General features: G+C 40.0%; 1 protein-coding gene across 16 annotated transcripts in view; it reads left to right on the plus strand.

Annotated features, from left to right (window-relative positions):
• lrrfip1a (leucine rich repeat (in FLII) interacting protein 1a) overlaps positions 1-15,217 on the plus strand; it is a 44,569-nt gene that overhangs the window by 12,700 nt on the left and 16,652 nt on the right. For 8 of the 16 annotated variants that reach the window (XM_029458732.1, XM_029458735.1, XM_029458733.1 and 5 more), the window contains 9 exons: positions 2,105-2,191; positions 10,282-10,299; positions 10,478-10,549; positions 11,903-11,944; positions 12,365-12,415; positions 12,656-12,691; positions 13,519-13,581; positions 13,667-13,708; positions 13,832-13,888. In XM_029458732.1, the coding sequence (XP_029314592.1) occupies positions 2,105-2,191; positions 10,282-10,299; positions 10,478-10,549; positions 11,903-11,944; positions 12,365-12,415; positions 12,656-12,691; positions 13,519-13,581; positions 13,667-13,708; positions 13,832-13,888 (468 nt within the window). The remainder of the gene's footprint in view (positions 1-2,104; positions 2,192-10,281; positions 10,300-10,477; positions 10,550-11,902; positions 11,945-12,364; positions 12,416-12,655; positions 12,692-13,518; positions 13,582-13,666; positions 13,709-13,831; positions 13,889-15,217) is intronic. The other 8 variants (XM_029458723.1, XM_029458722.1, XM_029458725.1 and 5 more) reach the window with 8 other exon arrangements.

A 15,217-nucleotide genomic window follows, 5' to 3' on the forward strand; every position in this document is an offset into this window, starting at 1 on the left:
CGCAGTACTGTAGAAAAATTTGTACCGTCGCGTTTTCTGAATTTTGGAATTGCAATTAACAAATGTATTTTTTTTAAACACCTGTATAAGTGTCTTTTTAAAAGTGCAGACTCAACTGACCTGACAGAGAGGGGGAGGCCACATACACCATCATCAAATAACTAAAGTGATCATACTATGAGATGCACTTTGATTGGCCTGATTGTGTTCTAAGTTTAACATGATTGGTCAGTGACATTGTACGAATCCTTTGTGGTAATAAAACAAGGCAGCATGTCTCAATGTCACCACACAAGCAAATGGCACTGCCAGTCAAAAACGATATGAAATCACACATGCATATCAAATATTAACATAATAACTGTTTGCCTATAATATAATAATTGAATATATTTTATTATTACATTACAATATATAGGCTGTTGCAAATTGCCACTGTATGTATGCAGACATTGTTAGGTACACTTTAAGTGTTCATTAGATAAATGTTTAGTAAGAAGTGCAACTGTGTGTGTGCTGTAGGTTTTTCCAGCTCACACTGTTGGTGTATATTAGAGACCTGCAGAGGCTCACTTCCTTACAGCAGGGTCTCCAGTCCCTTAATATCTCATAACCAACACAGCTGGCAATGTTGGTGGGTGTGAAGCTAGAGAGGGATGTTGTCCTGGTTTGAGGACTTGAGCTGTTTGTGGTTGAGGTGAATTGGCACAGTGGGTTTCTGATACAGATATGGCTTTAGTGCGGAGACCCATACGCTTTGTAACTACACTATCATTTTCTACAGGGATTTTTAGCCTGGATGTAGTTACTGTTTATGTGTAAGGTAAACATTTGAAAACATGGACTAGCTGACAACCAGATCTAGAATTTTTAGTGTACTCTGGTAGAGGACATGCAGTACGGCTGGGCAAATGTATCAATATTATATAGATATCGTGATGTGGGACTATATATCGTCTTAGATTTTGGAAATTGTAATATGGTGTGTTGTCTTTTCCTGGTTTTAAAGGCTGCATTACAGTAAAGTGATGTCATTTTCTGAACTTACCAGACTGTTTAAGCTGTACTATTTGCCTTTACCCACTTAGTCATTATGTCCACATTACTGATTATTATTCAGTGAAAGCACCGATAGTCAGCCCTACAATATCGATATGAAGGTATTTGGTTAAAAATAGCATATTTGAATATCTCCATATCGCCTAGCTCTAACATGCAGCCAATTTACTACAAACACCACACATTTCAAGTTTGAAGAAGAATAAATGGGAGAAAGAGAGTTGAATAGTCCTGGAGATGGAGAAGACTCCTTTATTTACTGGAACAGGACATGTTTTACTTTTTGTTTTTCCTAACAAAGCTTGTGTGTCTTTGACTCTTTCTTTGTCTGTGTCTTCCTGTTGCTTGGTCATGGTTAGAGACATTGGGGAAAAGCATTAGTGCAATGGTAGGACGGATTACAGAGACCCCGCCTAGAGGCGAACAGACTGCAACCACACAGTGTGTACCACAAAGCTAGAGGAAGGAAATGCTTACACACACAGTCTGGAGCGCACACTCATACAGTACACGCTCTGAGAGAGGTCCTTTTAAGGAAAAGGCACTGCTCTTAAATGACTGCTGAGTGGAGCAAAGGGAATGCCTTGAAATACAGAAATATAAATACATGCACACACTTACACATTGTTGTAACTGCACATCTACATGGGTCTTGATATTCTCACTTGTAAATACAGTCCAGTACATCTGTTCAGAGTTTAAAGGAAACTTGATATTCTGTGTTTATTGACATTGGTAATCCAGCCTTTTACTGATTTAACATGCTGAAGTTTTAGAAGCATTACTTCAGTATACCTGTAAAACCCTGCACTTTTGGTTTAAAGGTCCATTTATTCTGTAACGTGTGGTGCACTCACTTCTCACCCATTAACCGCAAAATTCACATGTCTATTAAGAACTCTGTCGAGGAGCTGGACCTCTGGTCACACGCTTGTTCAGCATTTATAGATGTGTGCCACTTTGGTCCAGCTAAATTGACAGCTGTCTCACTTCTCTTTTTTCTATTTTCTCTCTCTGTCTATTTCTTTCTCTATCTGCCCCTTAGGCCGAGGCCAGGCTGGCAGCGAAGAGGGCAGCCAGGGCAGAGGCCAGAGAGATCCGCATGAAGGAGCTGGAGAGACAACAGAAAGAGGTAAAAGTCCACTTACACTCTCGCATTTGAAACTGTGATACAAAAGACAATTTATGGCTATCTTCAAAGGGCATCACTGCCCATCATTTGGTCGAGTGGCATACAATATGTTGGCATGAGTTTTTTCAATGCATCACTCAATGTCGGGAAGACTTTGCTATTTGTTGGGTACTTTTATTATGCCTAAACCCAAAGAGTTTAACATTGGGGGAGGTCAGCATATTTATGCAGCTTTATTACACTCAAGTTTGTTACACTACGTGCTATTGTATGCCACATAGATTGATATGCATTGCCCTAAACAGCAAGAGGATTTCAGCATCTTAGCTGGTACTTTGTTGTTGGCAGTGCAGACCCAAAGCATTTCCTGTCAACAGTGCTTTACGCTCTTAAGCTGGGACTCTTAAATCCCAGAGGTCAGGGGTCAGAGGTGTAAACAGGCTGCTGGAACTCCAGCTCTGGGGAGAACTTCTGCTGGGATATTCTAGAAGTCTTATTGTTGTATATGAAAGTGCAAGAGATATGCTAGACAATTGAAAGAAACACATTAAGTACAAATTGATTCAGGAAGAACTCATAACGCACCTCCAAGTGTCAATACCATTCCCCCAGGATCCTGTGGTTTTTATGTAAATAATAACTATAACTGCAAAAAGTGAATTTGCAAATTCTAAAATTGAATGACTGATCTGTTTTCAGAGATCACCTGAACATGGATTCTCTCTTAAATATAGGTGATGCCACTTGTGTGGCTCATCTTGTTCCACACACGGTCTTGAGCAGTGGATTTGTGTTAAAGCAAAGTTTCCATATAACATTAAACTGAGTGAACCTCTAGTAATGGCAGGTGAAGTATTCTTCTTTCTTAGGCATAAGGCTCCATTAGGAAACATTAAGCAAGTAAAAAAGAGGTTAAGTGATTAGTTTGGATATTTTCTTTCCCGTGTAGCTTCCCACTGTGAGGTTAGGCACACAGTCTGCCAAAGCTACGAGATGAAAGCCCTCAAAGATGCTCACTAATTACTCTTTCAAGAAGGGTTTGGACCTTCTCCAGTTTATGTCTGGCCAAATTGAAAAACATCTCCCAAGTCTTGTCACACATTTGCATCTGTTCTTGAAATGATTTGGAGGAAAGAGGTTCTGGAGATGAAAAACCAAAGCCCACCTGCTACTGTGTGTTGTTTAACCCTTCATCCAAACCACAGTTATTTACACTCTGTTATCTGTCATGTACATGTTTGGAAGAACAGTTTTGAGTATGGACAACATTTCACCTGCCCATTTGGTTTTATCATGTCTCTTTGTCTCTCGGGATAACTTCATGCAGTAAAGTACGTCAATTTGATGGGATTATTTAGGAACATACATTTTAACTTCCGATGTTCTCATTTAGAAGTGTTTAAAATCGACTGTGTCCTCAGTTGATAAGTACAGACTTATTTTTATAGCAAGTTTTACCTTGACTTAACGGGGTCAAGACAGTTGCTTTGTTTCGTTTGGTAAATCCCATCTAAGGACATCTGTAGGTGCTGCAGCCGCTTTGCTAAAGCAGTCACACACTTATCATTAAGCAAAGTAAAGTGAGGGCCCACATTTGAACGTTTTGCCCCCTCAGCCATGAGCGGAGAACGTCATCCTTAGGGCTTGCCGATAATTCAATGTTATAGTTTATTGTCTTTCAATGCAATCGTATCGTGATGAAATCATATGTGCAGATATCGTGATACACAATTATGTCATTTAATTGATTATAAAGGGCATGCTGAAATTTCTCAGAAAATCTGATGTGAAATGTTTTGAGGAAAAATTTGAAGATTGCAAATTTAGTTTTTAAAAAACATTTAGTGTATAGCTGGACATGTGTATTTAAAAATATATATAATTTCACTAGAAACATTTTGTACTAAAGTGAAAGTTGTCATGTATTTTCAATTTTCTAAAATAAATAGGATTTACCATGTTGTTATTCCATAAACTATTTATTTACCAGAAAACATGGTATATTGTGATTTTTATATCGTTAACCAGATATGAAATGACCTATATTGGGATAGAAGAATTTGGCCATATCGCCCAGCCGTAGTCCAGCGTAATCATCGGTTAGGAATTTGAAAATGACAGCTGTGTTAGAATGAATTAATGTTGCATAAATACTCAAAGCAGCACCATTTACCAGCTGATCAATAGTGTGGTACTGACCAATCAGAAACCGGTACCAAGTTAGTACTGGTTCTCGATTCCCATCCCTAACCCCAACAGGTGTATCACAAGCAAGCGCATCATAGATAAAAACAAAAGGCCAAAGAGACTGTGTGTGTGTGTGCGTGTGTGTTAAGACCCCTGAAACTGTAATTACATGTAACCCTGATGTGCCCTTGGACTTACATTTCCTTGTACTCAGTCCTTCTTTGTAAACCCTGAAGGTGTTTCTTGTTTTTGGCTAATCCTGGAAATACCTGGAGAAATCAAGGTACTTCATAGCTTTATTAAAACAAATACTGCCCAGGGATAGCTACTGTAAGCCATTTATAAACCTTTAAGAACAATTTCTATATTCTCACCATATATTATGTCACAAGCCCATCCCTATTCTCTCTTTTTTTAAAAGATAACCACTTTACATGTCAGTATAGAAAACCCCTTTACCATTGAAGTATACTGGGATAATTATTATTCCAGCTGTCAATTATTCAGCAATCAAAACACAGGTGGTGAGTCCAACACTAACTACAAACTACATGTGCACACACAAATACACCAGCCATACGCACTGGATTAAGGCTCATTGTTAAGCTGAGTCTGGTCAGGGTGAGTGTGTGCGCATGTTTGTGTGTCCCTTAAACCGTTTAGCCTGGTTCTAAAGTAGCTTAGCAGGTTGCAGTCCTCGGCCCAGCCTACAGTGGAGTAGTTGTTGTTGCCGTGCTCTTGACATGAGCGATGGGTCGCTGCACTCGTAACCACCTTTGGGACTTTTGGATGTTATCTCACACACTGAAGACAGCACTTGAAGGTGGATTATTGGCTGTATAGGTGCAAACGAGAACCTTGTGGTTGCCTCTGTTGTTCTGAGTTCAAATCTCAGCTCTTCGTCCTGCGGTAATCCTGCCTATATGCATGGCCCTGGTGTTACCTACTAACTGCTGAAGGATGCAACCTTTCCTTGTACCCTGAAGGCAGCAGGACGGCTGGGCGTCGGCTGGCAGGGAGGGGGCTGAGGGCTGCCCTCAGCGGGCGCCCAGGAACCCCTCCGATCAAGAAGGGGAGCTCGGTGAGTTGAATAGAAAGGCTATAACATCTAAGATGATTGCGTCACTTCTGATGGTTCCCTGGCTCACTGGCTAATTGGTCGTCCAGACATGTAATTGGAGATAAGTAAGCAGACAAGATTCCTTGTCAATTGTTGATATATTTTGTGCTGTCCATTTTTTGCCACATTATGCTCTCCTACATCTTCATTCTCTCATTTGACAATTGTCGATAAAAAGTAGAAAACAACATATTTAGTTTTTTAATTGATGACATCTTTAGTAGGCAGAGGTCAAAGGTAGCTCTAATCATGAAACAATGGGGATATGTATATGTGAAATTGGTGCATTAGATTATTCTTGTGCTTGTGACACAGTAATGTATCACCCCAGCAACATAGTAAAATATTTAATAAATAAGTCTGACCTGCTTTGAAGTGAGGATGACTTGATTGTTTTATGACTATAGAAGGTGTAGCAAATTATTTGAGTTTCCTGCAATGCAGAGGTCGCCAGTGTGGGCTGGGGACATGAAGGTTTATCTACACTGAAACCTATACATGAAGAGGGCAGGAGCCAGGACTACCAGTGATTATCTAAAAGCTGTTGTTTCTCAAGTGATGCAGGGGACAAAGGGTTCAGCTGCGAGTCGATTTCTAAAAGCCAGAATTACAATGAAAGCAATCCATGTATTGGGCAAGCACACACGGGTAGTAAATCTGGATTAAAGTACTGAACCGATGGGATGGTAAGTACAGCAGTAAGGATGGGGTGTGTTTTGGATTTGCTTGGCCAGGGTATTGGAACAAGGGCAAAGACGCGGTGAAAAGTGTGTTTGTCTCATTAGTGAAAGGTGTGTTAAAGTGTGTATGACAACCGCTGTCGGACAAGGATTTGATTTGAACTTCATCTTGTTGTGACATCACAGCTGAAGGGCAGATGTATTCACTGATTGTGGTCATTGCCATTTTTCTTGTAAACAGTGTGTCCATGTCTGTTGACAGTCACATCAGTAACAAGAAGAAAGCATAAAGGAACATGTCAAACATGGCAGATAACTCTGCTTAGGATTTAGTGTATAAGAAAAGAAAATGGTAAATAACATGCGTATATAAATATAGCACAACAGCCATAAGTGACTAACTGACACAGATGAACTGTCTGGATTCCTCAGACATATCTGTTGTGGGGAGGTTGACAGAAATGAGAGGATACATGAACAGCAGTCTTGGGCTGAGGTGGTTGGATTTAAGAATCATTTAGAAGAAGACAAATAGAATTGCAAATTGAATGTAATGTTGCAGCCATTTGAATATTTCACACAATATAAGTGTGCGTTTGCTTTTAAGCTGTAAAGTGAAGAGCAAAGTGTTGTGTATTGGAGTACTTGGTGACGACAAGGCGCCCAACCAAGAAATAGTCCTGCACATAACCTCCCGTCTAACCACAACTTGTCATTTCCCCTTTTGGTTTTTGTAGGGATTAAATAAACAAGAGACATCATGTTAAAGGGCCTACGAAATGAACAACATGATTCTACTGATGATAGTAAATGCTATTTGTGGTGTAAAATGATGTGTTATTTATGACACAATGATCGCAGTATTTAATAAATCATGATTTAGTATGTCGACCACCGATGTTTACATTGCCGCTACCGTAAACACCCGACGCAGTGTTCTGACGTCACAAGTAGAAAACAGTCCACCAGTCGAATACACAGACATACACAGACAGCACGGCAGACGTGGCAGACAGCACGGCAGACAGCACGGCAGACGTGGCGATGTCTCTGGCTCGGATATTTCGACAGAATCGAGTGGCAGTAGAATAGACTCGTTGCACCTTCAAGAAGAGGAGTTTATTGAAGAGGATGCCGGTGTCGTGGATTTAGATCATGCGGGCGAGTTTAACGTGGTGGAAACAGAGCAGCTCGAGAGACAGTATTCAAGATGGAGACACAGACGGGAGCGAACATGTGGATGATGGTGACGGTGATCCTGGATTTGGCGGAGATCCTGTGCGGCAACAGAACACAGACAGGTATATACATCTGACTATAGTTCATAGAACTTCTCAATATATAGTAAATGCATCATAATAAAACGTAACATTATCCTCGATCGTAAATAGATCGCAAGCTATCCTATATCGAGTCGATAGCCTTGGTTTCCTTGAATTGTTATGAACCCGACTAGTTGTCCGCAAATTGCTCGATCGCTAAATATTCAATTCTTTCTCTACTTGGACACATCGACGTCTGTAAAGCTTGATAACTTGATTCTTTCTCGAAGTTTCTGCGGTTGAGGTTCTATCGTTGTGTCTGATGTCAAACGTCATATATTACGAGCTGTATATAAAGCATTGGAACTTGCAGTCCAGCTGACCTGACACGTGGTCGCGCCTGCATGGACTTGTGGTGTGTCCGTGGAGGGGGATCCGTCTGCACAGCAATTTCTTTCTGACATGTCTGAAATGTACAAAACACAACTTTACTAATAAATCTTTCAAACCAGCTTGAAATTGTATTCGATGTTTATACATGTCTGCGTAAAGAACATATCTAATAACATTCATAATAAAAGATGTGGTTGAATTGATTGAGAGAGCAATGATATAAAATTAAACAAATATATGAAGTTATGTACATGCATGTGGTGATTGTATGTTTAACACGTCATGTGCAGGTCTACTGGTACTACAACTGTAATGTACAGATGACGTACAGTCTGTATACTTACTGGTGTACACAGCTCCCTCCCCAGTGTGGATGTCCAATAGATGGTCGCTGATCATACAGGTATCCTCAGTTCTGTCAGTGGCTTCATTCACCAATGTTTCAACACCTCTGTAATAATAGGGTGATAGTTAAACGTTAAATAGACTCACGCTTTTACTCAAACTACAGAATAAAATGGGGAAGACTGTTATAAACATTGAATCTATACTTAATTAAGCTAATGAAGTGTAATTAGCTAAAGTTATTAATACTACAAACAATAACACAGATATCGGCTAGGGCCTGCTGTAAACTCGTTACATACAGTAGGCCTAGACCGATTATGGCTTTATGCTTGTAATAATAAATACAGTAAACAAGTAGCACGGCTTACCTTTGCTCTCTCCCTTTTGGCGAAGGCATTTCGTCGTCTCTTTGGTGGAGGACTCTGCACCGGCGGACATGTTTGAGTCGGCGTGCTGGCTTGTGCTGGCTGGGGTCTCGGCAGTATTGTAGGCACAGCATCTGCGTTCAGTTTTAAATTCTTTTTGAATCTCATTTCCTTGGCGAGCATAGTTTGTTTGAAACACGATCTCTCAAAGTGCTGCCCACAAATCGTTGGGTTTCATCGACGACGATCAATTGTTGTCCGTTCTTTCTCGTAATAATTGACAGCAGTCTTTGCTGGACGAACATTGCCGAAGTGGATGCTCTCGGCGCAGCGATCGATTGTTGTTAGCGGAAGTCATTTTTATGCTGTTATGATCGTGATTTATTACGAATACATAAATATAAAAAAATATATATATGGCACATTTCACAATAGATATGTAACCTCTATCATATACCAAGCCCAATAACACTGACGAAATATCATTTCAGGGTATGTTCACACTTTCTGTTCTGTCTTAAAACGACAGTAACACCTGTTGTTGTTGTTGTTGTTGTTGTTGTAAGTCCTTTTACCTCGTGAGCTTTAGAGGTGCTGATGCCGATTTTATTACCTTTGGACCGAGCAAAGCCGTTTCCTGTCTTTCTGCTAAGCTAAGCTAACTGGCACTATCTCAGGAATCCTGAGAATTTAACTTGTTTTTAAGGTATAATTTCAACTAATGTCAAAACATATTGGTCATATTTCAGACAACACTAAATGCATTTAGGAGAAATACCAAGTTCATTGCCTGTGATTTGTCTGCTGAAAACAGTCATTTCCATTGTATAAACAAACTAAACTAAATGTGTTAAAGCAAATAATTTGCTATTGTATTTAAGTTGAGATGTATTCCATGTTCCAAATGAACTTGCTCCTTTAGAACAGGACAGCCCTGTCACAGTGCGAGTACAATAGATGAATCTGGAATTTACCAATGTGATGCTGAGTTTTGCATCCCTGCAGCTCTGAGTATTGCAGAGGACTTGCATAAAGGACTGAACGTGTTTCTGTAGGTATATGTTGTATGTATCAGCATCATTTGGTTTACACTAAGTACGTAACTAGTTTCCCGAGAAATATTTTACCATTACATTTCTTGGGGAATGGGAAAATAGTTTGGATATGTGTTCCTTGGGATTAAACCCTACTGCACAGACAGTCTTCTCATCTAACTCTGCAAAGAGAGAATAAGCGTATCTCACAAAATATCACACAATTAATTTAGTGTGCAATATATGAAGAATACTGGGGTTCAGGTGATTAATAATCTATTTATTTGAACGTGAGCTCATCTTGTTGTGCATCTCCTGGCACAGCTTTCTGCCTCTGATACTAACCATAAGGAACCATGGGAAAACGCCTGCTCACCCCGTCTCATAGGTCTTCAGCAAATCTCCAGTGAACTCTATGTTCTTGGGTCAGATACTGTTGGTCCTGATGTGCAGCCGGGTACTTCACATTCCTGAGCACCTCTCATTAGCAGAAACCTGCCTCTCTATGTCTTCATGCACGCTGTCTTTATCGGTCACATACTGCAGCTGACTCTGCCTTTATTTTTATTTTTAATCTCATATCGTCTTCATAAAATCTCATTTCTGAAGCTGATTTATAATTTTTTTTGTCCCTGTTTTCATGTTTGTTATCCTCCAATCTTTCTCCTCTACCTCTACCTCTCATCGGTGTTGGTGTGTAGATCTTTCAGGTGCAGAAGGTAGGCCTCCTCTTGTTCGTTTTCCACTTCCGACATTATTTGATTTAAGCATGTTTATGCAATTATCCTAGGCGTGTGCTTCAAATTGTGCCACAGAAAAAAATGGAAGTCTGTTAACTGTGTTCTGTTTTCTGAGCTGTTTTTATTTTGTTTTCCCTCATGTCCTGTCTCTTCTTAGAAATATTATGGCTTGAACACCAAAGTAGATGACCGATCGGACAGCAAATGGGGAGATATTGAACAATGGATGGTACAGTTTGTGTGCCGTGATGACAACACTAACTCTACTCCTCATTTACTAAATACTATGCTTGTGTTTCTTTGCCTTTTCCCTCCGTTGTGAACTTTTGCAGTGTGCAGAGTCTGCTTTTGAATTCCAGATAATTCCTGTTAAGCCTTTTTAGAAAATATGGGATTATAAAGTCAAAGCTTGGCCATTAATTATAATCCACTTATTCAAAGGAGCAGGGTGCCTGTCGGGCTTTGAATCAGCCGACCATCTGCCCCCTTGGTGTGAGACTGCTTTAGGGTTTACTGTGTTGAATTGACTTCTTTAGTCACTTAGTTTGAATTTTCCCAACGATGACGCCTATATGGTTTGTGACTTGTAATTTGACTAACTGCACTGTGTTGACTTGTTGTTGTTTACTAAAGTAATTCACTTACTGCATGTTGCAATTTGAGGTTTTGGTGTTTGTGCAACAGTGGTTGTGCCTCAGAGGTTTGTTGTCAGGATTACTGAGTGATGGTTTGAAGAACATGCATGCCTTATGTAAACAAGTGTGTATTTCACCATCAAGTAAAAAGTAGATTTGTTTTAATGCAGGCGTTGTACAAAAGTGTTAAAGAACCAGAAAACGGCGGTATATGCGTTTGCTTACGTTCTGTTTGATTCATTGGTGTCCAATCTCTCAACATGTGTTCATTGCTACCAAATATTAAAATGTTCGAAGCTTCATTTCAAAACATTGACATTCATATTTTAAATGAACACTTGAATGCTGCGGAGCCTTTTTCTTTCTTGCATTTCTGTTCAGTGTGTTTAAAGCCGGTATTTTTGAAGTCTCAGATAAAGATCAGGCTACACTAATATTATTAGTATTATGTTATAACATTACACATTTCAGGGGTGACTGTGAAGGAGTGTTGTAAAGTCCAATAGTCAACATTTATTGAAAACAAATAGATGTAATCATTTCCAAAATTCACAACATGTTTTTATCTAATCAAATATTCTGCTTGTTGGCACTGACTGCTTATATTCACTAAAGAAAGTTAAAAGACTAACTCTTTTAATCCGATGAATCACTTTATTCAAGTTGAGATTTATTTCCCCCCAAGCATTAAAAATAAAATTTAAAAAACCCAATGATCCTAAACTGAAATGAAAACAAAGATTTTCAGTGACTTTAAAACAATCTTTTTGTCTGGAATGAAAACATGCAACTTGTTGTTGTTGTGGACACCACCAGTGGGAAGACTGACCTCAAAGTCATTTGGTGTCTCCCTCATCATCTGTCTCGTTGATCTTTGACATCTCTCTCCTCCTTTGCACCCTTCACCGCCTCTCTTCCCCATCTGCACCCTCCCCTCCGTCATCCAGGAGGACAGTGAGAGATACTCACGTTCTTCACGGACACAAACGGTTTGTAGCCCTCCCTCTGTTTCCATCTCCTCGTGCCTTTCTGCTGTAATCTTGTCCTCCACCGCTCGGAAAATGTTACATGCAAATGTAAATGCCTGAGGACCACAGGGAGAAATCCAGTATCTAATGTTGGCCTAAGGTGTATAGATATAGATATCTATATAAAGAAGTGGCTTTGAGTAGAAGTTGGAGTCATATCTGCAATGAAAAAAGTATTTTTTGTAAACTATGCTGAATAAAAGGAAAAGAGATCACTATACTGGATGTTATATAGTACAGTACAGTGCGAATCATGTGTCGCTGCAGCAGGAGACGTCCGATCGCAATCCGCTGTTCACTCTCGCTGTTGATGTAAATCGCACACACTGACCACTTTCCAAACCCTAACCATCCATTTCATTCTGTCACCCTCTCACACAGCTCTCAGACGACGATGAGCGGATGTCAGTGGGGAGCCGGGGCAGTGTCAGGGTCAGTATCACTCAAACAGCGCATGCATTAAAAAAACAAAGACTTTCATTAAAGCTCTTTGATCCTTTTTGAATGATTATCAAATACCTTTTTGCTTTTTGATTAACCAAGATGGACTGTCTGTCCCCATGTGTCTTTGGTCGTGTGGAGGCAGCGTGTCTGTCCTCGGTGGCTTAACAAGGTGTGTCAGTGCGGGTGGCACTTTATGTTGATGATGATGATGATGTGTCTTTTGCACAGTCGGATCTTGACGCAGTTGGGGCTTATGGTGGAGGGGTAAGGGTTGATATTCTTGAAAGACGCACAGTGGATGAGTTTGTAACCACACTACCTGAAGATTTGTTGTGTGAATGAGTCGTTTGACTAACAGTTTTATTCAAAGACCTCAAAGCATGGAGTAAATCTGTCTTATCCTTGTGATGAAGTTACACGTGAGGTTCACATAGAAGGGATAAGAGTCACTTACATCGCTCTTCATAATATCAGCATGTTTGCAATGCATGCTCATTTTGTTGTTTGTTGTGAGTTTTATATTCTGCCCATACAATGGTATGCTAGATGAAAGAGTGTGGACTTGATTTTAGTTGCTACTATAAGTAGTAAACAATACATGAATGTGGACTAACTCAATTTATCACTAACACTATCAAGGGTTAGGTTTGGTCGTGTACTTGTTTTTACTGTTATGAAGGAACATCATGTATCTCGGAGTCAGTTAGATGACATTTTTTGGCCAAAAGAACACCGTTATAGAGCTATCACGCTCCAACCAAAACACAGTCCGCTCTATTTTAGGCTCAGTTATGTCTCAAAATGTTATGTTCCATTTCTTCTCTGCTATGTAATGTGGAAATATTCTTCATACTAATCATTATCATGGGCGTACGTGAGTGTATTCGCAGTATCAGCTTGTAACTTCATGTTAATACATCTCCTGACTGTCAGTGTAAAGAGTATTGTGCATGTGTGTGTGCTGCTTGGGTTTTTCTCTAAATGATAAAAGTAATAATGATGTTGTTACCATATTTTCAGAGAGGTGAGAAAGTAATTCAGTAAAAACGAGTGTCCCCCTTCACTGTTCTCTCTCTTTATCTCGCTCGAAGGACTCCTCTCTCTCACAAAAGAAGTCAAAGAAAAAGAAGAAACATAAGCACAAAGACAAAGATGTATGTAAAAGCTCAACCTGTAAGTTCAGCAGTAGCCCACACAGTAAGGCCATCAGTGTTTCTTACTCGTGTTCTTTATTCACAGGGAAACGGCAATGATGATGATTACAGTGTAATATCCAGCAGGGTTAGTAGCTGTGTGTTGAACTGATTGTACAGACATTTGCATTTGGTCTGTTGTAGAATAAGAGAGTGCTTGCAAATGTCTCCAACCTGTCACTCATGAGCCTCCTCTTTGTCATGCTGTCAGAGCTCAAGACTCAGTGATGAAAGCAGAGTGTCTCACTCCTCCAGGCTAGACCTAACGGTGCGTGTTGGCCCCTCTCATCCTTATTGCTGAATAGTGGTACAGTGATTGTACAAAACATTATATAGTTTAAAGGGTAACTTTGGTATTTTTCAACCTAGAGCCTATTTCCCCATGTTTTGTGACTTAAGTGATTAACGAGAGCCGGAGCGCTGCAGCCGGCAGACGCTAGTCGGGCTGCAATGTAATCCTGTGGGGCAATTCAGCAGCTTCAATGTATGTCCACTAATAGTGCACTGATTGTTATTATAAGTGTCTGAAACATTTGTTTTTTAATGTGTCTAACCAAGTCTCACTTAAGGAAAGGACTGAAATCTTATGCCACATCCACATTGTCGAAATCAGCTAAATATTCAGCCACATTATTTTTTTTATATAACTTCTGCAATTACCACTGTCATGTGCAAATGTCCAATGACTCTGTACTTATATTACTGTATTCTATTTAATTGTTACTCGCCACTTTACTCTCTTGCTCTTTGCTGTAACAACGTACATTTCCCCGTCGTGGGACAAATAAAGGATTTCTGATTCTGATATTAAAAAATCTTTTGGATAACACTAAACTACCCTTTCTGTACAAACACAACAAACTCTGCCAACTCTGGCACTCCTCTCTCACTCCTCTCTCACTCACTCCTCTCTCACTCCTCTCTCACTCCTCTCTCACTCCTCTCTCACTCACGTCGCCACCGTTTTCTTCTGGCAACACGTCTCCTCTCATGAGATTTCAGAACAAGACTTCTATTTGAATGAGACTTGGTTAGACACAATAACAGAACAGATCAAGCAAAAGGAACACTTCTCTCTGTAGGGTCCTTTCTATAATGTTGTCAGACACTCGTAACAATATTATGCCAAACACAAGCTCTTTCAGTGGACGTACAATGACGCTGCTGAACTGCCCAACAGGATTACATTACAGCAGCGTCGGCCGGCTGCAGCTCAATACTGGAACAATTTCAGAAACAAAAACATGGAAAATAGGATCCAGGTTAAAAAGTCCTGAAGTTTCTTTATCTTTTGGTTTGATGAAGCAGAATCAACTGCATTGTGTTGAGTGACTTGTGTTATAGTGAAGAGTGGGATGTTGCTTTGAAAAACTTATTCTGAGGCAGAAATAATGTCTTTGTTTTGAGGCAAACTGCAGTGGGGAGAGCCAGAAACAAACGGTGTTTAGGTATGACATTGAGTTGCCTGTAGTTACAACTTTGGTTGTTTGTTTGTGTGGCCAGATTGAAACGGGATCACATGTTGCTTTGATGCAGGGAGGAAGACGTTCTCCTTTAATAATCTGATGTGCAATCTGAAGGCATTTCTGCTTAAAAT

This window comes from Cottoperca gobio, chromosome 21 (assembly GCF_900634415.1).
Source record: "Cottoperca gobio chromosome 21, fCotGob3.1, whole genome shotgun sequence".
NCBI lineage: Eukaryota > Metazoa > Chordata > Actinopteri > Perciformes > Bovichtidae > Cottoperca > Cottoperca gobio.